This window comes from Oryzias latipes, chromosome 10, assembly GCF_053564925.1.
Source record: "Oryzias latipes strain Hd-rR chromosome 10, Olatipes_Hd-rR_3.1".
Classification (NCBI taxonomy): Eukaryota; Metazoa; Chordata; class Actinopteri; order Beloniformes; family Adrianichthyidae; genus Oryzias; species Oryzias latipes.
In genome coordinates, this window is record NC_136246.1 from 9,162,133 (window position 1) to 9,188,754 (window position 26,622).

A 26,622-nucleotide genomic window follows, 5' to 3' on the forward strand; every position below is an offset into this window, starting at 1 on the left:
TTACAGCCAAAAAGTAATGCAACTCCTAAAAACAAATATTTGACTCAAATATTGTGCTGACGATGCCAGTGGCATTTGAAAATAAGAATGATTTTAATTAGCTCATATGTGGTAAAATTGATCTGTGGATCCATTGAAAAGTATTTTATTCAATTTTAACATTTGCATTTCACACCAAATAAGGAAGGCCCAAGCACAGACTCCTCTGTTTTTCCTGATCTTACCATTTGCTTACTTGAGTAACATCTAAGGTAAGAAAATGCTATTTCTTAAGCTTGATCATTAATGTTAGTTGCAGAAGCACAGCTCTCCAAGTGGGAATTTGTGTCCTCTGTCATGCCAGTCAGGGATGCTGCAGCAGAAGAGACTCAGCTAAATGGGCCAAATAGTGACATCTTTGATTTTTCTTGATGATTTCCCAGGTGATATACAAGTGTTGTTGTTAGTTTTTTTAATTCACTTAAAAATATTATTGTAAACCGTAATGATAAAATTAATAATGATAAAGTTAATAATTATTATTCTGACAAAAAAGTGTGGGTCAACTGGGTTGGGATGCCTTACTCAATTTTTCATTCAAATTTCTGTGGTAGATTTTTAAATACTTGTATGTACACTTTAAAAATCATTGATGGAAAAAATGAATAATGAAAAAATGAATGTCATATGTGTGTATTGTTTTCAGTGCAGTGGGGCTCACCACCTTCATTTCTGACAGCTACCTCGACTAAAAAATCCAAATGTGAGCAAACAAAAAACTGTATATAAATCTTTCTTTGGGAGTGTATCAACACATGTTGTGCCTTTTGTAGAGTCTGATGACCTAGAAATGTCCAAGTGTTCCCTCCAACAGCAGTCTTTTTTTTAATTCTGTTACAAATATCCAATGGAGATTAACCCAGGAGCTGGGAGACTCGACCAGACTGGATGACTTCATGGTTTTTAATCATAACCACAACACAACCAAGTACTGAAGACGCTTCGACAACAAACACAGGAGCTTCCTTTGATACTGCAACTAAGTGAGAGAATTGCTGGCAGGTCACATCCACTATATTCCTGTTTAAAATTAATATAATATAATAATGTACGTGTTTTAAAGTATATACAAAATGTTGTGGAGTAGTAAAGAAATATCTTCAAATTAAATAATAAACTGATTAAAGCAGAAATATATTTTTCTGATAGAAAACATATATTTTTTCCTGTTACTTTGAAAAAGGGAATTGAACATTATAAAAGCTGTGTCTCTTTTTAAAGACCACAAAAAATTAGCTCTTTTTAAACTAAGCAACTATTACTGCTATACTTTTAGGAAACTTTTACTTTTAAATAAAATGTCAACCGCTCAGCAAAACAGCAGGAAGTACATTTTCTTTCTTTGAGCCAATCGCTGTGATTTCCACTTTGTAAAAGTTTTTTCAGCTCATGACTAAATCTTCATTTGAGTGGGAAGACCTCAGTTGTGCAAGAGAGAGGCTGTGCCACAATGAGAGGACTGGCTGTCTTTATCCTTCTTGGTGCATTATGTAAGTTATATCCTATGCTGTACAATGTAAAACTGAGTTTTCTACCACTTTTGTCCAAAACTGCTATTTTGTAATTAATTGTTTGGTTTCTCTGTTTATAGCGATGCCTTCAAACCTGGAACTTTCTCAGCCCGTCTTTTTTTTTGAAACTGAACTTGGTGATGATGTGACTCTGAAATGTTCAGCAACTGGCTTTGATCAACGGTTGCTTTACTGGTTTAAATTCCAGTTTGGATATAAGATCCAGTTAATTTCAAAAACCCCTGGAGGAGGACCACATCTTGACTCCAAATTTATTTCCACTCGAGCTGGTCAAGAACATGCTCTTATCATAAAAAATGTCAGCAAAGAAGATCAAGGGACATACTTTTGTCAGGCTGGATCCTCATACAACATGGAATTCATCAATGGCAGTTTGTTAGTTGTTAAAGGTAAAAGATGTTTGATGTATTTTTTTATTAAACCAATCACTGATATTTCTTTTTATAATTCCTTTTTTGTGAATCTCACAGATCCTAAAACTAAGCACATATTCAACAACGTGGAAAAAGGTCCGGGTGTGGAGTTGGTCCAGGAGGGAAACACAGTCAATCTTCAATGTTCAGTTATTTCAAAAACCAAAGAGAATCCAACAGAGTGTGCAAGTGAACACCAAGTGTACTGGTACAAAGCGGCATCAGCATCTGGTCCACAAATCATTCACACAACCACTTCCAAGTGTGATGTTCAAGAAAAGAGAAGATGTGACTACCATCTGTCAAAAACCATACACAACTCCTCGGATTCTGGCCTTTACTCTTGTGCTGTGCTCTCGTGTGGAGAAATCCTGTTTGGTGAAAGGACTGAAGTACAGATAAGTACGTTTTACAGAACAACATATATGCAGCACTGCTTGGCACCCTTTATTTAAGTTTTCAAAGCAGCCAAATTTCTTGTCTTGTTTAAAAAAAGAAAAATTTCTAAAAGGTTAAATTTTTAACAAAAAAGGATTTAGAATATTGAGAGAACATTTGCTTTTATTCATTGTTGAAATCACTGCATGATGTAGAAATAGTTCTGGGTACGTTTAAGGCCCGCTACGGCTGTACAAACGTGATGAAGATTAATACCTTACTATTTCAATGATGTCTTTGCAAACCCCAGCACATGTGTGTTAACATTTCCTGCAGCGCTCTACATCAAAGATGTTTCTCAGTAATTCCTTTTTCTCTTGCGCAACACGTATAGCAATCTCTGTCTTTGATTGTAACTCGCTGCCTTTACCATATACTCTCAATATAAAACCAAAGTGAAACTGATATCTTTTTTTTTTTGTGAAACTGATATCTTAACATATTATGCAGCAGAATTCATGAAAGTCTTTATGTTAACCTGTACATATAGGAAAGAGAAATGTTTTCAACAAAATAAAGTTTACATTATTTTACTTTCCCAGGATGTCCTGTTGTGTATGTGATCTAAGACAAAATTATTTGTTCTATGTTGGAGCAAAAGTGATTTTTTTAAATTTAAAAAAAAAATGAGGTAGGGGACACAGTAGATGTTTTAAATATTCCAGTTTTTGATATGTGTTTCTTTTTTTCTGATTCCAGAGGGTGAACTTTGCTGGGATGTTATTACACTTGGGATACTGTTAACCATCAGTGTTTTTGTGAATGTCATTTTAATTCTTTCCAGAAGAAAGAAGAAGCTTGAATGTGTGCAACACACAGGTAAGTTCAAGACTTTCACTTATTTAAAAAAAACTATTAAAACATGATGCTTGTGAGATGATGTCAGACAAAATAGAATCAGAAAACATAATGACTTCATTTAATTCCACTCCTGTGAAATTTGTCTGTTTAACAGTTTCACAAAAATGGTACAGCACAATACATGCTAAAAATTAAAAGATGCAAAAATACCAATATGTAAAAAAATTCAAAGCAAAATTGTAAATGTTTTTTTAAGTCAAATATGCATAAAAAAGCTGCTGAGCTGAACGGCTTAACTACAGAGTGGATGAAAGAAATTACCAGTTCCTCCTGCTCATGAATTACTTAATTTCACATTTTCAAAAAGGATTTTTGTCAGAAAGAGAAATACATTAGCTTTACAAAATACACATGCCAAGTGTAATCTAAGGCTACCTTCACACTGCAGGCTGAAAAGACCCAATTCCGATTTTTTTTTTTTGCCCCTATGCGACCTGTATCTGATCTTTTCATGACAGTCTGAACAACACATATCCGATCTTTTCAAATGTGACCCAGGCCACTTGGGTATGTGGTCCTGAATCCAATACGTGTCCGATCTTTTCAAATGCCACCTCTGTCTGAACGGCCAGGCCACATAAATCCGATCGGTACGTCATAATTCTGCGTTGAAGTAGGAGGGACAAGAACATATTCATCAACCATGGCGGGCGATGCTGCTGTCAGTGGAAGGGAAGCGAGGTCACCAATTGGATTCATATTTGGGGTGACAGCTCTATTCAGGCCAAACTCAAGGGCTCTTATCGCAACAGGGCGGTTTTTGAAAACCTTTCCAGCTAAACGGCCGGGCGTGGTGTTGAACCTTTCCAGGGATTACTTTTTTGTTCCCTTTCCAACCGTGGTCAGAAGAAGCGCGGGGGAGACCCTCTTCTCCAGGGCCGAAGGCGGATCTTCCTTCTGGGTTCACTTCCCCGTTGTGACCCTCAGATTCTCCAGAGCGGGTTAATAAAGAAGCCTTCTTTTATTATCGTTCTCCTTCCTCCATAACACACAACATGAATGCGCGCTAGGGATGGGTATCGTTAAGGTTTTAACGGTACTACTACTCTTAGCGATACTGCTTATCGATCCGGTATTTTAACGGTACTCTTATCGATACTCTTTAGGACGAAAAATAAATAAATGAATAACAAATTGAGAACATAAAGAGTTTTATTTCCTCATTATGCAACAACATTGTTTTTTTAACAAAACATTTTACTTTATACATGAGAATGTTCCAGACAGGATGTTTATTTAATTATTTAATTTCATTATTTTTATTATTTATAAGCCCAATATTTCCTTTGAATATATTTCCTTCTTTTGTCCATTTTCCACAACCTTGAACAGACTTTTCTGTCTGTCAAACACCCAGAGTTAAGATTAGTGAGATGATGGAAACGAATTCACTTTGATGTAGATTAGTTTCTATTTATTTATTTATTTTTAAATCCACTAAACCCAATAAATTACATTAATTATGCATGACGAATATCATTAGTTATTAATTATTATTAAGTTTTAGGAAGCAGCCGTTAGTTTGTTGCGGGTCTGGAATCATAAACGCTAAATCTAAGGCCCGCCTTTCTACCTGTTCGTTGTTCGCTCCGCGAACAATGACCGTCTAGTTTCGAAGGGCTGAAAAAAAACTTTCAAAGCAGCCCCATTGAAGTCAGTGGACGCTGGGCTTCTATAGGGAAATGCACTGTGATGATGCGGGAATGTATGAGAAGGAAAACGGATTTTGAACGAACTCGTCTTTGAGATGAACGTTTTCTAACGCATTTTTAGTAAATAAAATGCTAATACAATAGTACATATTTGACCATTAATTTTGTGATATTATAAGGGAAGCCGAGCTTCCCTTGCAGTCTTAACCCTTGTGCTATCTTAGATGACCCCACCCTTGCATTGACGCGTTCTCCCTACCATGACAAAGGTGGATAAAGGTGGAAAGATTTCATGTAATCCATGGACACCAGTGAAGATCACAAAACATTGAAGAAAAAAGGTTCAGAGCACTGTCTAGTGGGTCTAGATGACCCCTCTCCCAACATTAAAGTGCCTAGGATAGCACAAGGGTTAAAGAAATTGCCACTGCTTCTGGGTCATTTCACGGTCACACAGGAGCAGCCAGATCAGTAGTTTTATTGACGTTCTTCTAAACACCTGAAACGATGTAAATGGTCTCCTTGATTTCAATATTTACAATGATGTTTTCACATATTTGTTAGGGAACTTTTATTTAGCAGCTTTGAAAATTCTTAAGAGAAACGTTCAAGATTGTGACCTTTACCAAATTATGTCATGTCTCTGAGGTCATAGTGGCTTTTTAAACTACTGGACTCATTTTTTTTTCTCTTACTTCCACAAATAGGAGAAGATTCTTGTCAGGCTGAACAAGATCAACCAGCAGAGGGGCAAGGAGTCAGTTTGGTAATCACATATATTAGTTTTTTTTATTAAGTGGAACAAACTGAAAGACCAAAAATAATTGTTACTAACAAATGAAGTGACATAAAATCATAATCTGTCTAAAAATGATTTCAAAATTGTGACGTTACAGGTAAGAGGGCAAGGTAAAATAAAAACTAAGCGAAAATAACTTAAAATGACAAGAATAATTCAGATGTGTTGAGATGGATTAAAATAACTTATTTTAGTAATGTAAATATTTGGTAGAGTGAAGGCACTGAACAAACAATTTAAGATCCAATCCTCAGCTTCTGTCAGTTAAGTCTATACAAAATAAAGTCAAACAGTGTTTACTTCAAAAATAAGAACACAAACCAGTCAGACAATGCTGCACGGGGGTCTGGAGGTTGATCTCATTCGAAAATCCAAGCTTGGACATTCCTGTGTGGAGTTTGCATGTTCTCCCTGTGCATGTGTGGGTGTTCCTCCGGTTTTCTATGTATATTCAAAACTATGCATCTTGGTGACTCTAAAATGTCCCAAAGTGTATTTGTGAGAATGTGTCCTTGTGTGTGTTTCTGTTGTCCTGCGATGAGTTTATTAGGTTGAAATTAAAAAAAGAAAGCACTTACTGAGAACAAGCAAAAAAAGATTTTGTTTCTGGGATTGTTGTTGTTGCCTCATGATCAGTTGCTTTGAACAGTATTAGGGAGGTTAGGTAAGGGACAATGCAAGTGCAATCCTGAACCATCCGACGTGAAAGTGCATTAATTTCTGACAATACACACTTTGAACCCCATCATACTAAACCATGGTCATTTACAAAATAAATAAATCCAATCAGTTTTTATTCCTGTTATTTATTCGTTTCAGGTAACTTTTTTCACAAAACACTTTAACCACTAGCTGCCATCTACCGGTAAAAAAAAAAAATAATACAAACACATAAAACTGTTTCTGCTCCAAGCTTAACTACAATTAGCATCTACTTGAAAGCAAAAGCATGTTTTTTTAATGCTTGTAAATAAATACAGGTTTCATGAAATTACATATTGCTTTTAAAGTGTCCATTGTTCAAAATGTAATATTGTGTTCTGTTTCCAATATTAGTTTAAGTCATAAAAGGGTCACAATGCACTAAGTTAAAAATCCTTAAGTATTTGAGGTCTGATTCAAACCTGGCACTTTAGCCCCAGTGTTGAAGTTTTTTTGACACTTTCCATCAGTTAAGTGTTGCATATCGGTGCACAGCCAATATACAAAGCCTCTTTTTTACACATCAATGTATTGATTGCATAAATGGTTGCGGTGTAGGACTGTGTAGGAGAGCAAGGGAAGTTGTTAGGTGATACCAAAGAAGGTATTTGGTATCTATTGTTTGGAACTTCTTTTGAATGACTGGACTCCATGACTTTGTACAATCCTCTGTCCATTGTCAAGGCTCAGAGTGATTTTTGGTTTAAGAGACTGCATTTGAAAAATGGAACTGTACTTGATAACTCCCAACATATTTTATATAACGTTTTAGAAAGAAAAAAAATCTCTTACTGGCTGCAGAGTAGAATAGTGGTTAGCCCTCCACACTGAGAAACCATCCATGATGTACCTCACCTTCATTCAACAGTGGCTACGATAGGCTCCGGCAGCCCCATGACCCCGAAAGGGACAAAACAGGTTAAGAAGACGAATAAATGAATGATGAAGGGCTAATAATGGCCCAGTTCAGGGATACACAAGTTTAGCTCTGTTTTAGTGGACACATCATCACATATTGTCACCTCAGTGGGTCATGTATGTCCAAAAAGGCATGCTGATATAGGTGTGTTTGTACTCATTGTGATGCAAGAACTGAACAATTCACTTTGGTAAACCCAGCAGCTTCCAAAGTCTGGAACTCTCTTCCTGTCAATTAGAACTAATGTAGTCTTGCAGATGAAATTACTGTTTTTCTTTGTTTTCAGTTTAACAGCACAATGTAAAACCTGCCTTATTTGTGCTTTTATTAGCTTCTGATTACTCTGTGTTAGTTGCATGTGTGATTGCTGCACTGATGGCACTGATAGAAGATTTTCTTGTGTTGCAGGACAATGAAGAAAACGGAGTAAATTACGTGGCACTGGAGTTCTCTCGCAAAGCAGCAAGGTTGAAGAACAACACAGAGTTACTGAATGACTGCATATATTCAAATATGAAAGGACAGCCATTCTGAACATATAGACTGTATAACATTGAACATTATTCATTTAGGGTGTATTCAGATTTGACAATTTGATAATCTGGAACAAATTTTCAGTCTGAATACACCCAAGTGAACCCTAATCCAGGACCAGTAACCGCTCTTGAATCCATCTTTTGAGATTGTCTTGATTCGCTTTCAATCGGACTGAGCTCTGGTTTGCTCTGAGTTTCCTCGGTCTGAATAAGCTCTGTGTTCTGTACAGCCACCGTAGCCGGGCATGACAGGATGTAAACAGAGTAGGAAGGAATCAACCATGATCAGAGCTAGCAACTCATTGAAATGTGGTCAGATGAATGCAGGCTCATCAAAACAACTTTTGCCTCACTATTTTCCTGACAATCTATGTCAAAAACACTGACTGTGTTTTTAAAGACCATACAAAGATAGCAGATATTTCACAAGTGTTGTTCCTGTAATGTTTTACTCTGTTTGTGAGCGTCCAGCTGTAGCTCAAAGAAAGTGGTGACCTTTGATTATTGACACATTTAGGTGGACTGTATGCATCAAAACTCCCACTGTAGAGCACTTTACACCTGACATTTAGACCTTTATAGGAAGGAGAACAGTCAAGCAGCAGACAGGAAACAGGAGGTATAACAGCCCTAAGCAACAGCATTGCCCCCAAAATCAAAGCAACAGCACTGTGAATACAAGCTGTCAAGGTTCAGAGCCTGTTTTTTTGACAGAGTGGTTTTTTGTTGTTGCTTTCAGCTCTTGCTAAAGAAAGATGGCTTTCTACAGTCCAAACACAAAAGTTTTAGTGCTTTCTTAGTGGTTTACTCTTACGGTTTTAAGAAGACGACCTAAAACACATGAGTCTTTTATTGTGTTTTGGATAATAGTATTCTTGCCGACATGCTCGTGTTTTGTTATCGTCAGTCTTGAAAAATGTATCTTCCCCTGTTTGGGGTAATTTTTTCAGCACAACTTCACCTCCGTTACGGTTTTTTTTTTGGGTTGATCTGCTATATTGTAAATCTAATCCAGAAGCAAACAAACAGAAAAGCTTAGAGGATTTTTCAGGGTTTTTACGGTAAAAATCACAAATTTCTTTATTTTAAACTTAAAATGAAAATATAAAACATAACACAAAGACAGTCACACACTTCAAAAACCAGTTGAATTGGACAGTCAGTGCATCTTTGAATGATTATAGACAAGCCTTTTAAAAATGATTGTGTGATTTAGACGTTGTGGAGAGTCTGTCATCTCCTAAGGATTAAGATGTTACCAACTTAGAAAGACACTTTTGATTCACTTCACCATGCACAACCAAGTGTGGTAAATGTAGTTCTTTATATTTGACCCATTGTCTAAGTGTAGTGAACTCAACAGACACCCACAAAGACAAAGGCACTAAAGAGAACTGATTGTGTGACCGCAGACATGCCATCACCTCTACACTTTGTTCTTTCTTCTATTATCACAACACAAGAGTCGATCGTGGCGGCTCATTTTTATATATTTGTTCCGGCTTCTAAACATTCATTAAACTTATTCTCTTTTTTTTCTCTTGATTGATCTTTGTTTTTTCTTTGTAAAAGTTTTGTTTGAGTTTTGTATTCTCCCACCTTGGTGTTTTACCTCTATGAATTTGGAGGTAGGAACACCAATGATTACAAAGAACAGAAAAAGCTTTTTTCTCCAGAGCTGCTTCCTTTGCCGCACACTTACCCCCCACAAACCACCACCCCCATCAAGCTCAGCTAACACACTTGTTTCAATACGGAAGCATAGTCTGTATAACTCTGCATTTGTATAGTTTGAGTACATATTATTTATGCAGCCTTAATAATTTATTACCCCCCCTCCTCTTTTTCTCTGACACCCATGGATCAATATATCTTTTTACATTGTGTTTATACTGTTGGTATTAGTGTATTCTACTTAATTGTGTTTGGCTTAACTATTTTTTTACCATATTTCAATCTGTGAGATGTTTATAATACAAACATTTGAAATGACAATGATCCATGAATATTTGGATACGTACATTTTTTCATACTTACCCACAAACATAAAGCATTTTTTTTGTATCTGTACATTTTTACAAGTTCTTAATATTCACCATTACACTCTAGTTTATCTCATATTTTGCCTAAAATACTGTAAATTCTGGCTTTTCTGTACTTCTGCTTAGAAATCAAAGTTTGTCATTCTCTAGCTGCACCTGTACGTGTAAAATAACAATGTTTGTTTTAATCTTTGTTTTAATCTCAGGAATGCAGCTCAACAACAGTGCAGAGTGATATTTGACATGTCCTCCATAGTGACAAATGTGTATCTATTTATGTACAAAAATAATAAAAACATTTTGATTGTTCAGCATGACACTGCAGAAACGTGGGCTCCAAATTTCACGTCAGCCCATTCTTACCCAAATGGAGCTAATTTATGTTCATCTTGACCGCCACTGAGTTTCTGTAAAAATGTGTGGGCCAGTTTATCAGGGCGTCTCTCAGGGTCTCAACTTTCAGGTAGCCCCAGTGTCGATTGATAAAGTTGATTGTTAAAGTTGATTGGAATTCATCTAATTATTTAATTTCACAATAATTATTCATGTTTTAAAGGCAGTAAAACTATTTACTACACATTTTATACACTTTTCTCAAACAGACATGAACATCTTCTCACTTTTTCCCTTTTGTTTAAACTCTCAAAGTTTAAACATTTTTTAGAAAAATAAATCTAGTATTATAGAAAGAAAACAAACGGCTTGCGATCAAGGTTTTATGTAAAGCTGATAAGCTGAATGCATTCTGTACAAGAGACAAGACATGTAGAAGTAGATTTATAATGGTCTACAGTATAGAGTGGCACAACACCATACACTGAAAGAAAAAAAAGCATGCAAATAGCATATGAATGTACAAAATTGAACACTATTTAAAAATCAGAAAAGATAAAAGCTCATTTGTCCTGATTTAAAACTATATAGGAGTCTCATAACAGTTTGACCCATGGGGCAACTGTCATGTAACATCCCTTCATGCAGGTTCAAACAGAGCTGCCTGTTTATCTTTTGGTAAACACAGAACAACTTACTGACGTGATGGAAACTTGAGCCCTGCTGTGGTTTGACAGTCAAACAGAGGTGTAAATGCAAAGGGCATTTTACTCCTATCAGTCACTGCTTTGATCTCAAGATGCCTGTAACCTGTAGATGCAAAACTATTTTAACTGAAAAGCACAACTGAGTTGTTTGGATAAAAAAGCCAACAATTTATTATCTCAAATAACAGATGAGTTCCGGCACCTGGTCTTATCTGTCTTGTGGTTATATCCAAAAAATATTTGCAGAGTTTATAGGTTATTTAGCATTAGGGGGTTACATTTTTTGACAGCCCGATTTCACTTACATTTTTCTCAAAATATGTTCATATCGTTTTGTTAAACTTTATTATTTGTGTGTGTGAGTTTTAAGTTGTTTTGATTTACTGACATTTGTGTGTGTTGGTGACTTGTCTGCAGTAAAAACTGGCCCCACATAAACCAACATGTCTCAATTTATCTGAATAGAGCAAAATATTTAAACATAAATCTAAAAATATATTTAAATAAATCAGACTTTTGCTTTGTTTGCTTTTTGGTCATCTGCTGTCTGATCTAATCACCTCCGGTTGATGTTTCTGTCTGTAAAATATAATGGTGAATTAAAATATAAACACAGTAAATGTAAATATCGTTTAACAATATATTTTAAAATAGTTTTTGGCAACTTACCATTAGAAGGGCCTTCAATTATTTTTTCAGCTTCTTGACTAAATAAATTAAGAAAACTATAATTATGTGACTGACGAACAAAGCAGCAGTTAAACATTTTATGGCAACTTCTTGCATCCTTGAAGTCCAAATGTTTGCTGTAGATTTAAAGAAAAGATAATAACTGTAATCAATAATTACAAAGAACACCAACTTTGTTTTGCCAGATGCATTACCAAATAGCAAATAGAAGTTTCCAATGTATCTTAACTTTGATAATTCATTAAACAAATGCTTTTACCTCCAGTGTTGATTTGAGATGTTTCCACTGGTGTTTTGTCTTTACATTTGGGAACTGCACAGAAATATGTCCAACCATCAGAAGAAATAAAGTTGTTTGAAAAGGACGCACATTTTGTTATGACATTTCCCTCAAAGGTGTTCTCCTCTTCATTTGCTCTGTTATTTTTAGTGTTATTTGGGTCAGGCTCACTAAAATCAACACTGAAACAGAACGCGCTTTCATTGGATGGACATGAATTCCTTAAGGATTTGTGAAGAACTGAACATTGCAAAGTCAGCGAGTCTCTTGGGCAAACAGGAATAGATGGAGTAGATGGAGGGGCCTCCGTCACAGCAAGTTCTGGGTTAAGGTACGAAAAAGTAAAGAATTGGTAAATACTCACACACACACATACAGTAACGTCGGTCACAGGATCTGGGATAAGATATCATAAATAAAGTGACTTTAAATATGTGAACAGAAGACTGAAATAATAGTTCTAGCAATTTTCCAGCAAATAAAATAATTGTTCAAGCAAATTTCAAATAGCAATTTCTGAGTGTTTATATTTTCAAATTCATGGTTTTTAAAAAAAGAAAGAAATCTTTGTGTACTCACCTTCAACTCTCAAGTATGTCACATTGAAAGACAGAAGATGTTCATCTTTTATCCTCATACAAATGTAAAGTGCAGTATCATTCAGCTTTGCTTCTGTTATTTTCAGTTCAAGCGATCCAGGTTCTGGATTAACTTTAACATTAGGAGTCTTATTTTGAGTTAGATTTTCTGGAGGATTATCAGAAACTATTCTCATCCATACAAGCTCTCCTGCAGACCCGCGTGAACAGTTTAACTTCACATGATCTCCAACTGTCACAGCCTTTGTCTCATAGAATAAATCATTAGCACAACCTAGAAAAAGATCAAGCAGAGACAAAAGAGAGCATAATCTTTGGTATATGAAGAAGCATGTACTTAATATTATCAAAGAAACTGATAAATTAGTTTAAAATCTACTGTATGGATTTAATCTGACCGTTGTACTCACACTCAGTTCCAAACACCAACAGTAAATAAAATAAAATCAGCATATTTGTTATTCTGCTGAAGTGTGCATTAACTGATGCCTTTATAGTGAAAGTGGACAGTGTCAAAGTCCTCTGATTGGCGTCCAATTTTTACCCATTTACCGCACCGGAAAAGTGATGAGCTGTTGTTCCAAACTAACACTTGACGTGCCATCTGAGGTAAATCTGTCATTTTACATTTCTGTCACTGTGGTTTTAGAAACAGAAACGTCTCTAATTAAAATAGTGCTTGTGAAGTAAACCCAACCGTGTTATTTTTTGATGAGCTTGTTTGTTACTCCGCATTCTTAAATAGCAAACAACGCTAAACTGTTTTCTTTGTAACACTTCTGAATTGTTGTCTCATGATGACACAAAAGACAGTGACGCGTGGTGAGGGTTGTGGATGGTGAGGCCTTTTAGAGTTAGACATACGTAGTTGTATGCGCTGTTCCAGCCAGGATGCCTCTGTTATTGCATCCTTCGCTCCTGCAGGGCCTCCTGGAAGTATTTGTCCTTCTCCTCAGGAACAAGAGACATCCACTGTGGAGAGAGGACACACTGTCAGCTGCTGAACAAACACCAGGAAGGTCTTTCTGAAGATCTCACCCTTTTGCCCAGGGCTTTGTTCAAAGCTGAGGGTTTTTTTAACCCTTGTGCTATCTTAGATGAGCCCACCCTTCCATTGACGTGTTCTCCCTACCATAACAAAGGTGGATAAAAGTGGAAAGATTTCATGTAATCCATGGATACCTGTGAAGATCACAAATCATTGAAGAAAAAAGGTTCAGAGCACTGTCTAGTGGGTCCAGATGACCCAACTCCCAATGTTAAAGTGCCTAGGATAGCACAAGGGTTAAATTGAGCTCAGCTTTGGCCCCTGCCCTCTGCTCTTACCCGTCACTGTATCTGTGTGCTTCCAGGAGCCGGGGAACAGCACCACATAATGTAAGGCAAAGGCTGAGATGGGGAGTTCTGCAGGTGGTACTGCAACCAACTCAGCCTCGATAATCTCCAACAATGTGCAGACTATCTCCTCCCATTCCATCCCCTCTATGACCCGCTCAAACTCATCACAGACTTTATTGAAAGACATATTAGCCATTCTGGTTCCGTGGCAAACATTCATGCACAGCTGCTTCAGTCTCTCACACCTTTTCAGTAGAAATCCATCAAATTTTGCAGGTTCAAACCTTCTGTGTGACCTCTGAGCTCCTGTGATGCTTTCATGAACATTTTCTAGCATAATCATCCAGATTAAAAAAGTAAAACGCTTCAGTGGATAAACAGAAAGTAGAGATTTAGATTCAGTGATCCACAAGTGGAAGAAGTGACCAATCTTTGACCAAATTAGGTGGATTCATTGTGTTTTTAAGTTTTTTTCACCTTGCAAGGTAAATAACAAAAGGAAGTTTTGCATCTGCGAACAAACATTTGTGGATTTGTAATAAAAATTGCAGGCGCAACATTTTTGTGTGCTTTTGAAATACCAATTGGTTCTTTGGTAAAGATCTTTGACTGAAAAAATGTGGCATTTATAAAAAAAGACGTGCAGCCACAGATATGTTTTGCAAACTGTAAAAATGTTTTCTGTCATCAGAAATATGTTTTTATTTAAATATAAACAAATCAGGCGCTAAAAAAAAGTTTAAAGCATTTTTAGGCAAATTTAGCTATTGTTGAATTTGAAATAAATAGACTGCATGTATATTTCAGTGAGATCAGAGTTGACATTTTACTCTTAAATTAGTTTTTCATAATCTGTGCATGTGCAGCTCTCCAGATTTAAAATCTCTTCAAACAGATATAAACCATTTTTTCAAAAATGTCAATTTTTAAAGATACCATGGCTTCCCAGAAGTCATTTAGGTCTATAAGGTATTAAACACTCATCTTATTTCATCTCAACACTCACCTCATTTTTATCCTTGAACTGTCAGTTTGAAGATGCCAGCACAAGTGTTCTATGATGTCTCGCCTTCCTGCTTTAAGGATTTTTTATGCCTGAACCTTTTCGAAGAAAATAACTAAGAAAAACAACCTCAAATAGTTCAGACGTCTTTCAAAGTGTTGCCAAGGCAACCAATTATAATAATATCTTATATTTAACTGTGTTCTGCATTAAGATGAGCAAAGGCAATCTTTTTGCACCCTAATGGTTGGCAATGTAAAAAAAGACACACAAAAAAGCAGGAAATAGGAAATGAAGCGCATAATAATTTAATGTTCGTATATATACAGTATTATATATTCAAAATGTACAATACACAACACTTCAGCAAAGAATTTTTAAGGAAAAAGATCGTGAACATTTTTCAGATTGACCACATAAACAGTTTTTCTTTGATGTGTGGCTTTTCTCAAACTACTCTGCAACTGACAGGCCCTAATTTGTTTTTATAATTATTTTATCTGGTCCCTCCCACCTAACTTTACTTTAACCTTATCTGATTTTGGAAAGAGAGGATGTGACCCAGATAAAGATACCATATGACCATATGATACAATCAAATGTTTTTAGTGAAGCAGAAAAATATGCAGAAACTCTGGGCCTGCAAAATCTGAGAAGTAAATGATGATTTCTCCACAACATTCCAATTTTTATTCTTTTTTTTAATTTTTTATTCTATGAGCTTTAACTCATTACACTTGTAGATATTTATTGTACTGCTCCTTAATATTACAATATTTCTCCTACTGTTTCGAAATTTGGCTGAATAATTATAAGAGCTCACTACATCCTCTCATTTTACTTCAAAATCGAGCCATTAATTTTGCACATAAAGCCGGATATCTTGATCATACAAACAATTTATTTTATCAGTCCAAACTTTTAAAACTGTATGACCTTGTCGATTTTTACACAGTGTTATTTAAAATAATGATTACTGAAATGTTTCAATTACAATATATAAACTGTTGATTGTTTTACTTGATCTTAATGTGCAGCAATGAAATCTGGATTAATATGTAAATTGTGTTCTGATTGTAATCAATGAGTATTACATTTCTATAACATGATGTGTGATTCATGTCATTGTTTACTAAAATAAAAAAATGTTTTCTGAGGATAATTACTCAATTATAAACACTTGATTTTGTTGCTTGAAGTAAATCTGCACTTAATCTGATCAGAAGTTTCTGTTTATGATTGTTCTCTCTTATTTCAGGTTTTGTAACACTGGCAGCAGTAAGGCAGTCAACCTCTGATTGGAAGATTGCAGGCTCCATTCCCATACGTGCCTGTGTCCTTGGGCAAGACACTGAACCCCACATTACCTCTGGTGGTTATAAGTTGGCGCCAGTGTGAGCCAGCGTAGCCGCCATCAGTGTGTGAATGTGTGTGTGTGAATGAGACTGTGACTGTAAAGCACTTTGGGCCTTTGAGGAAGGTAGAAAAGCGCTATAAAAGTATACGTCATTTACCATTACAGAAATGTAAAGTGTTTATAACAAAAGACACTGATCTTTGAACCTTTTTATGAACACAGATATTGGGGGGGGAAAAAAGTATTTAGTCAGCCACAAATTGCAAGTTGTCCCACTTAAAAAGACGAAAGAGGCCTGTAATTTTTATCACAGGTATACCTAACAATGAAAGACAAAATGAGGGGGAAAAAATCCAGAAAATTCACATTGTCTTATTTTAAAATCATTTATTTGTAAATTATGGTGAAAATAAGTATTTGGTTTTTACAGAGCTCTAACAGACCAGTATCAAGACACCTGTCCACAACCTTAAATAGTCACACTCCAAATTCTGATATTGCCAAGACCAAAGAACTGTCTAAGGACACCAGAAACAAAATTATTGACCCACACCAGGCTGGGACGACAGAATCTGCAAAAGGTAAGCAGCTTGCTTTGAAGAAATCAACTGTGAGAGCAATTACCGGGAAATGGAAGATATACAAGACCACTGAGAATCTCCCTCCATCTGGGGCTCCCCGCAAGATCTCACCCCGTGTGGTCAAAATGATCACAAGACTTGTTTGACAGGGGAAAGAATGCTGAGTTGCATCCAAAGAACACCATATCTACTGTAAAGCATGGAGGTTGAAACATCATGCTTGGGGGCTGTTTTCAAGCAAAGGGACCAGGATGACTGATCAGTGTAAAGGAAAGAATGAATGGGGCCATGTATCGTAAGATTTTGAGTGTAAACCTCCTTCCATCAGCAAAGGCATTGAAGATGGAACACGGCTGGGTCTTTCAGCATGCCAGCGATCCCAAATACACTGCCTGGGTAACGAAGCAGTGACTTCATATAAAGCATTTCAAGGTGCTGGAATGGCCGAGCCAGTCTCTAGATCTCAAACCTATAGAAAATCTTTGGACAGAGTTTAAAGTCTGTGTTGCCCAGCAACAGCTCCAAAGCATCTCTGCTCTAGAGGAGATCTGCATGGAGGAATTACAGAAATGGTTTGTGAAAACCTTGCAATGACTTAAAGAAAAGAATGTACTGCTGTCATAGCCAACAAAGGGTCTATAACAAAGTATTGAGTTGAACTTTTGTATTGACCAAATATTTTTCCTACCATAATTTACAAATACATTCTTAAAAAATCAGACAATGTGATTTTATGGATTGTTTTTCTCATTTTATGTCTCATAGTTGAGTTATACCTATGATGAAAATTACAGGCCTCTCTCAATTTTTATGTGGGAGAACTTCCACAATTAGTGGCAAATACTTTTTTGCCCCACTATACCTTTCAGTAAATCATTGACTTTTCTTTAAAGCCCCAATGTTTATTTGTTGTTATGGTGATTTATTTACAGATTAAACATTTTAAGAAGTTAACTGTTCATATCACAAACATTTGAACAAAAAATGTGCAACGTACAACAGAAGAGTAAATGATAAAACTAGTAACTAGTAACTTGGTTTTTTTTTTTTTAAATGTCATGCATTAATGTGTGCAACGTTTTGCAACATTGTGTGTTTTTTTTACAGATCAGTGTGTTGTAGTTGTGAGTCTTAGTCACTTCAAAGAGTTACAAAGACATGTAGCAATAAGTGAGTGTGTGTTTGCGTTAGCTGAGGTCTGTGTGAGCAAATGGTAGAAATTACCAGCGGTCCTGAATGCAGCAATCTTGAGTTCTTAATGAAAGCACATAAGTGAAGACATTCCATGCAAGCTGCTGTGTATTTGAGTATTAAATCTGCACAATAAAGTCAGATTTAAATGTTTGATCCAATTCTGGGATGGATGTTTGTGGTAGCCAAGTGGAGGGGATGTAGACAGTTAATAGTCATGGTTGTGAGTTCAAGCCCCCTGTCAGAGATCATCAACAATGCCTCACCTGCCAAAAGGCCAAGTGAACTTCTTTTCCACCCACCAAATCAAAGTTTTACCCACATATTTCAGGTGGCTGCAAATTTGCATCACGATTTAAAGTCCATGGACACTTGAGTATATAGTTTCTTCACTTTGGTCTTGTCTGACTCTTTTTTTTGTCTTCCTTGTTTTTCTCCCAGTAAAAACTGGCGCTGCATAAACCAGCGTGTCTTCATTTTCCTAAGGAGATTCAAATTTTAGAGGTATTAGCTAAGCCATTTGTAAAAAATGCAAGTCGTGTATCTTTGTTTTTATTTATTTTTACGATTGTTGTTTTTACTTGCCTGCTGGTTCTCCTGATCACCGCCGGCTGATGTTAATATTTGCTGAGGACCTGATGTTGAAATAAAATTAAAACACATGATTAGTGTAAATGTAGTTTTGCAGGACAGTAAAATTAATCTGTTAAGCAACTTACCATCAGAGGAATCGTTTGATTCTGTCTTTAGCTTTTTCACCAAATACAACAGGAAAACTATAACTATTTGACTGATGACCAAAGCAGCAGTTAAACAGTTTCTAACTGTTTCATCCTCCTTTGAAGTTGAACCGCCAACTGGATTAGAGAGGAAGAAAACAGTAACCATTGATTAGAGCTAACTTCTTTGTACCTAACTAATATCAATTATTAGTAAATAGAATAAATGTCTCTTTCTCTGATAGGTAAAAACATTTTTTTTTTTTTACCTCCACTGTTAGTTTGTGATGTTTCCTCTGGTGTTTTCTCCGCACGTTTCGGAACAGCACAGTAATATGTCCGACCATCAGAAAAAGTCAGGTTTTTAAAAACACCGGGAAAACATTTGTTTACTGATGTCCCCTCAGAGTTGTTTGCATTTTCATTTACTCTGTTATCTTTAGTATTATTTAGGTACGAATAATTAGATTTATTGTTGAAACACAACACACTGTCATTGGATAGACATGAATTCTTCAGGGAGTCATGAAGAATGGTACATTGCAAAGTCAAAGAGTTTACTGGGCAAACAGGAATAGATGGAGTAGAAGGAGGGGCTTCCGTCACAGCAGGTTTAGCAGTTTCTGGGTTCAGGGAAAATAAGTAAAGAATTGGTAAATACTCACACACACTCTTTCATACACACGCACATGTAAACATATATATATATAGAGAGAGGGAGAGAGATAGATATATAGATATAGATATATTTTTATATATCTATCTATCTATATCTATCTATCTATCTATCTATCTATCTATCTATCTATCTATCTATCTATCTATCTATCTATCTATCTATCTATCTATCTATCTATCTATCTATCTATATATATATATATATATATATATATTTCCTCTTCTGTTTATTTCATCATAAACCAGTTCAATAGGGTTCAACAAGCGCAATTAAGCAGTGCTTGAAGTTTTTTACCTGCCTCTCATGCAGATTTTAACCACCTGCTCATGAAGGCCTGTCTCTTTTTTATTGCCTCTGTCTTGCCTTTTTTGATTCAATGCTAATTTCATATTTACAGTCCTACAGCTCATAAGGGTGTGGTACAACAGGATGTACTAGACCTCCTTTATGCAGACAGAAATGGTTGAAATTGATCAAGAAACATTTGAACACCTGTACAAACTATTGTAAGGCTTAATCAACCTCTAAAGCAAAAACAGCTTTATTCATTCACTGGGAACGGCATTTTGGTGAAATTCTAAAATGTGTGGTGTGTTTTTTCTTTTTTACCTCACCTTTTATTGAAACCTCTAACAGTTTACAAGTCACCTTTGTTATTTTTAAAGGTATTCTTTGAACTTTAACACCCTAAAGTGGAAAAATATGCCTAGTTAGAGCATTTTAAAACTTTAGACCAGTGGTATGTAGAAACTGAATACGCTGATTTAAAAGAAAGAATAAAATCTTTGTGTACTCACCTTCAACTATCAAGTATGTCACATTAAAAGACAGAAGATGTCCATTTTTTTTCCTCATACAAATGTAAAGTGCAGTATCGCTCAGCTGTGCTTTTGCTATTTTCAGTTCAAGCGATCCAGGTTCTGGATTCACTTTAACATTAGGAGTCTTATTTTCAGTTAGATTTTCTGGAGGATTATCAGAAACTATTCTCATCCATACAAGCTCTCCTGCAGACCCGCGTGAACAGTTTAACTTCACATGATCTCCAACTTTCACAGCCTTTGTCTCATAGAATAAATCATTAGCACAACCTAGAAAAAGAACAAGCAGAGACAAAAGAGAGCATAATCTTAATGTTATCAAAGAAACTGATAATTTATCTCAAAATCTACTAGGATGAATCTGACTTTTATACTTACACATTTCTCCAAACACCAACAGTAAATGAAAAAAAATCAGCATATTTGTTATTCCACTTGAGGCGTGTTGTAAATGAAACCTTTAAAGAAATGATCTGCTTCAATGTATGTAGAGACCATGTCAGAGTCCTCTGATTGGCTTCTAATTTTTACCCTTTTACCACACCGGAAAAGTGATGAGCTGTATTTCCAAACTAACACTTTACATACCATCAGAATAAAACCTGTCATTTTGCATTTCCTTCTCTTTTTGGGTGCTTCGAAACTGAAACTTACTTGTACATTCTAAATTGTGTTTCTGATGTAAACATACTTTTTAAATTAAAAAAGCTTGACTCAGAGTTGAAAGTAAAAAATATTTAAAATAATGAAAATTTTAAAAATTGCCCAGATAGACTTCACAATAAAACTTCTGATAGTCTTTAATTATGTTTCTATGACTAAAAAACAAGGTAATCTATCCATCTTTAAAAACCACTATTGTCGTGTTTGCAATCACAGAATTTATGCAACCTAATCAGTCACTGATGGTTGAAGCGAAGGGAACACCCTGGATAGTTTTTCAGTCCTTCCTAGCACAGGCCAAAGTCTCCCTGCTCTGCTTCATTCTGATTCACACACTTGCATACAAATGGATACATTAACGTCTTAATTTTCTTCGTCTGAGCTGGAATCTGGATCAAAACTGTGTTTCAGGCTAGCTCCAATATAGTTCTTCATTTTTGTTCCACCTCTAAAGTTAGCTTGAGGTTGTAAGAGGCTGTAGTCTAGTGGGAATGAGTGTAAACAAAGGCATGATGGGATATCAAGTCTTAAAAACTACATAATGAAGAAGACTAAAAATATGAAAGAGCTAAAGATATTCCCTTCTTATTTTTACCTAGGGAATAGTGAGTTTTCTGGCCAAAACCATTGACAGTGCCTTCAAAGTATTCGCCCCCCTTGAATTTTTTAACCTTTTGCCAGATTTCGGTCTTCAAAGATAAAGATATAAAACTGTAATTATTTGTAAAGAATTAACAACAACTGGGACACAATCATGAAGTGGAACAAAATGTATTGGATATTTCAAACTTTTTTTAACAGATAAACTGAAATATTGGGCGTGTAAAATGATTCAGCCTCCTTGAGTTAATACTTTGTAGCCCCACATTTTGCTGTGATTACAGCTGTAAGTCACTTGGGATAGGTCTCTATCAGTTTTGCACATCGAGAGACTGAAATTTTTTCCCCATTCCTCCTTGCAAAAACAGCTTGAGCTCAGTGAGGTTGGATGGAGAGCAGCCGTTTTTCAGTTCTTTCCACAGATTCTTGATTGGATTCAGATCTGGACTTTGACTTGGCTTCACCTGCATATGTTTATTTGTGAAGCATTACACTGTAGATTTTTCTTTATTTATTGGATCATTGTTTTTTTGGAAGAAAAATTTCCGTCCCAGTCTCAGGTCTTTTGCAGACTCCATCAGGTTTTCTTCCAGAATGGTCCTGTATTTGGCTCCATCCATCTTTCCATCAATACTAACCATCCTCCATGTCCCTGCTGAAAAAAGTCAGGCCCAAACCATGATGCTGCCACCACCATGTTTGACAGTTGGGATGGTGTGTTCAGAGTGATGAGCTGTGTTGCTTTTATGCTAAACACAACGTTTTGCATTGTTGCCAAAAAGTTCGATTTTGGTTTCATCTGACCGGAGGACCTTCTTCCACATGTTTGGTGTGTCTCCCAGGTGGGTTGTGGCAAACTTTAAATTACACTTTTTATGGATCGCTTTCTTCTTGCTACTCTTCCATAAAGACCAGATTTGTGCAGACAACTGATTGTTGTCCTATGGACAGACTCTCCCACCTCAGCTGTAGATCTCTGTAGTTCATCCAGAGTGATCACAAGCCTCTTGGCTTCTCCTTGTTTGAGCTGAAAGCTTAGACGGACGGCCGGGTCTTTGTAGATTTGTAGTGGTCTAATACTCCTTCCATTTCAATGTTAGCGCTTACACAGTACTCCTTGGGATGTTTAAAGCGTAAGAAATCTTTTTGTGTCCAAATCTGGCTTTAACCCTTGTGCTATCTTAGATGACCCCACCCTTACATTGACGTGTTATTCCTACCATGACAAAGGTGGATAAAGGTGGAAAGATTTCATGTAATCCATGGACACCAGTGAAGATCACAAATCGTTGAAGAAAAAAGGTTCAGAGCACTGTCTAGTGCAGAGGTGGGCAAACTACAGCCTGCGGGCTGGATCCAGCCCGCCTCCATGTTTGGTCCGGCCCACTGAACAATATCAGAGACCCATGTTTATTTATTTTTTTAATCTGGCCACATGATCAAGACGGGACATTTTCTTCCCACCCTTCTGCAGTCTGTACTCCAATCTGAAACCCTCTGAAATCTCTGTCAAACAGAACAGAAGACAGTCTTTCCTTTTTATGTCGCAGTTCATCTTTCCTGGTTTAGATCATTCTTTCTGAGCAATCATGCAGCTTTTTTAAACAGCGCACCCTGTTCTGTGTCCTGATTGGCTGGAGACCTTGTCAATCAATCTCCTCAGTCCGTGCCGTCTCTGTGTCTCGTGTACAGCAGAACGCGTTAGATCAGAAATCTGTGATCGATGATCAGATCTTTGTTTTCATTCTAAGATCCTGGACCTAATTTCTGTGAAGGTGTGAGAATTTAAACAAGAGAGAAGTGTGAAAATGTTCATGTTTGTGTGAGAAAAGTGTAGAAGTGGGCAGTGAGAAGTTTTGATGCCATAAAAAACATCTGTGAACAATCATTCTCTGTGGATTTCACAGATCACGGTTATTTTTAGAACGTAACTCCTGCAATAAACAAGGGACCTCTGTACTGGTAAAAAGGTAACGCAGGTATTGGCATAGCTGCAGCAGAAGACATAGAAACTAGCTTTTTTCATTATTACTGGATGAGAAGCAGACGCGCAGGTACCAAAGGGCTTCACAATAAAAAAGAGATCTAAAATGGAAGCAAAAGTTTTAAACTAAGCCTAGAATATTCTGTTTTAGAATATCATTTTCAATCCAAATTTTTTCATCTACATTCCATGTTACATCATTCTCACTCCACGCATCTGCTCGTGGTTCGGCCCTTCTAGTGAATTTAAGAACCCAATGTGGCCCACGAGTTAAAATAATTGCCCATCCTTGGTCTAGTGGGTCTAGATGACCCAACTCCCAATGTTAAAGTGCCTAGGATAGCACAAGGGTTACACCTCTCCACAACAGTATCTCAGACCTGCCTGGCGTGTTCCTTGTTCTTCATGATGCTCTCTGCGCTTTAAACAAACCTCTGAAACTATCACAGAGCAGGTGCATTCATACAGAGACTTGATTTCATACAGATGGATTGCATTTATCATCATTAGTCATTTAGGTCAACATTGGATCATTCAGAGATCCTCACTGAACATCTGATTTTGCTGCACTGAAAGCAAAGGGGCTGAATGATTTTGCACGCCCAATATTTCAGTTTTTTATTTGTTAAACAAGTTTGAAATATGACTGTGTCCCACTTGTTGATTCTTCACAAAAATTAAAGTTTTATATCTTTATGTTTGAAGCCTGAAATGTGGAAAAGGTTGAAAAGTTCAAGGGAGGCAGAATACTTTCACAAGGCACTTTAGACTTCAAGAAAGGTGTGAATAAGATCATAGCAATCAAGTGCATCATACTTTCAGGTCTGTTGCAACTTTGCCCAGAATAGAAGGTGTGAAGTGGGTCTTTTTTTGCTCCCTTCACAGGTTCTTAAACGAGTAGCTTGCAGAGAATTGTCGCATTTTCTCCTCACACAAAGAAACTTATTGGTAAAACTGATTAATAATTCTTTTGATTTTCACCAAAATATACACCAGTAGGATAGTAAAACCTTAGCCACATGCACACAAATGGGGAATGACTCTGTAGAGATGCTGCAGGATTTTGAATTGTCTGGGCCCGTAAAGGCTCGTAAAGAGGAACTGCATCTTCAAGAGAGACAGGTGTGTCTTTTAGTTCCTTTGAGGCTCATGTGCCACCTCAAGGGACGTCATGAAAAGGGAACAGATGATTGTCGTTTGCATGGAAATCCCTTCTTTTCCTTTTGGCTTTTTTCCCTTTAGAGATCGCCTCAGCGAATCAGCCTCTTCCATCTAATCCTGTCTTTTGAATCCTCTGCTCCAGTGGTTCTCAAACTGGTCCCCCCAGGGAGGAGCGGAGGCATCTCAGCGAGTCACCCGGTGGGACAAGTCTGGGAGGGAAGGAGGGAAGGACTAATGTTTGGACGTTGAATCTTTGTCGTGGCGGAACATAAACAAACCGTGCCTCAGGGCCGCATATCCATGGGTCTTGCATCACTTACATTAACCTGATCCTAACCGTGACATTTGAAGACGTAATTATTGTTTTAACGGCGGTTTTAACGTCATAAAAGAACGCTAATGTTGCCCGGACATTGACGTATTTCGTACATGCGACCGGTACAGATCGCATACCCATATCTGCTCTTCTTTGCAACTGTGGTCAGATTTGTTGAAGAATGGAGAAATGCATGTGTTGTGGTGTGAGTGTATGTGTGCCGGTGTGGCTCAGCTCGCTCGCTGCAGGAAGGGAGGGGGGAAGAGTGCCTGTGAGGGTGTGGAGCGCATACAAACGCAGTCAGTCGCCGTTTTTGGAGTTACGAAAAAAAGTAATAAAGAAAGTCCCCCCCCTCCCCAGGGGAGGCGAGCTCCACAGTTTTAGAACATACAAAGTGAACGATATTTTATTTAATTTATTTATACTTTATAAAGGGTCATTCCTTTTGTACATGTCCTCCCTGGAGGATTCTTTCTCAAATATTTCCCAGACAACAGTGCTCAATACAACTGGCTGATAGATCCATTTAACGCAGCAGCACCTGCTGATTTGAACTCTGACTGATTTGAACTGAGGTGGATCAGTACATTGAAATCACGTCAGACTCCACCCCGAGGATGAGGTTTACAGCACACTCTCCCTGAGTTCTGGCTGGGTGTAGAGAGGGAGCATCCACTCATAGGGCAGAAGGCTGTGGGCATTTTTTGTGGGCATATCTTTGTGAGATCGGTTTTTCTACTGTTACCACTTTGAAAACAAAGAACAGATCTAGGCTCAGCATTGAGCATGACTTGAGAGTTGCAGTAACAAACCTGCAACCTCATCAGGTACATTGCAGCCATCAACACAACTTTGTGTTTCTTTTTGCACATAAGTTCAATCCTTTTGTTCTTACAAAATGAATGATCCTTTATTTAATTTTTCTAGTCTCTATCAGCAGGAATGTTTAAGATTTTGATATGTTATTAAAGTTGAACATATTTGGCTTATTTTGTCACAGTTTTTTCACAGGGGTGGGGGGGGGGTGTCCTCCTCCAAAGTGGGGGACAAGAGAAAAAAGTTTGAGAACCACTCCTCTACTCTAACACCAGCTACCTTCATGTTTTCCTTCACTGCATCCATGAACCTCCTCTTTGCTCTTCTTCTAGACCTCTTGCCTGGCAGCTCTAGACTCAGCACATTTCTACCAATATATTCACTGTTTCTCCTCTGGACATGTCTGAACCATCTCAGTCTGGCTTCTCTGACTTTATCTCCACAACCTCTAACATGTGCTGTCCCTCTGATGGATTTATTTCTTCTCCCTTAACCTCACTCTTCCACTTGGGTCCCTCTCATTCACACACATGTACTCCATCTTGCTGCAGCTAACCTTATTCCCTCTCCTTTCCAGGTCAAACCTCCACCTCTAGCTTCTTCTCCACTTGTTCCTTTCTCTCACTACAAATCACAATTTACTCTGCAAACATCGTCTTATGTCAGCCTGTTTATCACCATTGGAAACAGGAAGATGTTCGGAGCTGATCCATAATGTAATCCCACCTCCCCCTTGAACTCCTGTGTCACCCCTACACTACAGCCCACCACTGTCTTACAGCCCTCATACATGTCCTGCAACATATTTCTCTGTAACTCCAACTTCCTCACACAATACCACAGTTCATCTT

At 37.1% G+C, this 26,622-nt stretch overlaps 2 protein-coding genes and 1 long non-coding RNA gene across 4 annotated transcripts; 1 reads left to right on the top strand and 2 right to left on the bottom strand.

Moving 5' to 3' along the window:
* The first annotated feature begins 1,371 nt into the window (after nucleotides 1-1,371).
* LOC110015715 (neural cell adhesion molecule 1) lies at nucleotides 1,372-10,247 on the top strand. Of its 2 annotated transcripts, XM_020706396.3 has the most exons (6): nucleotides 1,372-1,529; nucleotides 1,631-1,960; nucleotides 2,042-2,386; nucleotides 3,122-3,241; nucleotides 5,643-5,701; nucleotides 7,764-10,247. In XM_020706396.3, the coding sequence occupies exons 1-6, from the start codon at nucleotides 1,490-1,492 to the stop codon at nucleotides 7,887-7,889; spliced, it is 1,020 nt and encodes a 339-aa protein (XP_020562055.3). In that variant the 5' UTR covers nucleotides 1,372-1,489; the 3' UTR covers nucleotides 7,890-10,247. The 2 variants fall into 2 exon arrangements, with proteins under 2 accessions (XP_020562055.3, XP_020562057.3); XM_020706398.3 differs by lacking the exon at nucleotides 5,643-5,701 and having other exon boundaries at nucleotides 1,376-1,529; nucleotides 7,764-7,891.
* Nucleotides 10,248-10,407: 160 nt separating this feature from the next.
* LOC110015694 (uncharacterized) lies at nucleotides 10,408-12,326 on the bottom strand. Its single transcript, XR_002290936.3, has 3 exons — nucleotides 11,923-12,326; nucleotides 11,643-11,779; nucleotides 10,408-11,552 (listed from the first exon to the last, which is right to left on the bottom strand). It is a non-coding gene; the product is annotated as an uncharacterized LOC110015694 (long non-coding RNA).
* A 2,860-nt stretch (nucleotides 12,327-15,186) lies between these two features.
* Nucleotides 15,187-25,961, bottom strand: LOC105354840 (uncharacterized). Its single transcript, XM_023958965.2, has 6 exons — nucleotides 20,610-25,961; nucleotides 20,208-20,501; nucleotides 19,001-19,354; nucleotides 18,732-18,869; nucleotides 18,598-18,647; nucleotides 15,187-18,493 (listed from the first exon to the last, which is right to left on the bottom strand). The coding sequence occupies exons 1-6, from the start codon at nucleotides 20,650-20,652 to the stop codon at nucleotides 18,368-18,370; spliced, it is 1,005 nt and encodes a 334-aa protein (XP_023814733.1). The 5' UTR covers nucleotides 20,653-25,961; the 3' UTR covers nucleotides 15,187-18,367.
* Between the last annotated feature and the right edge of the window lie 661 nt (nucleotides 25,962-26,622).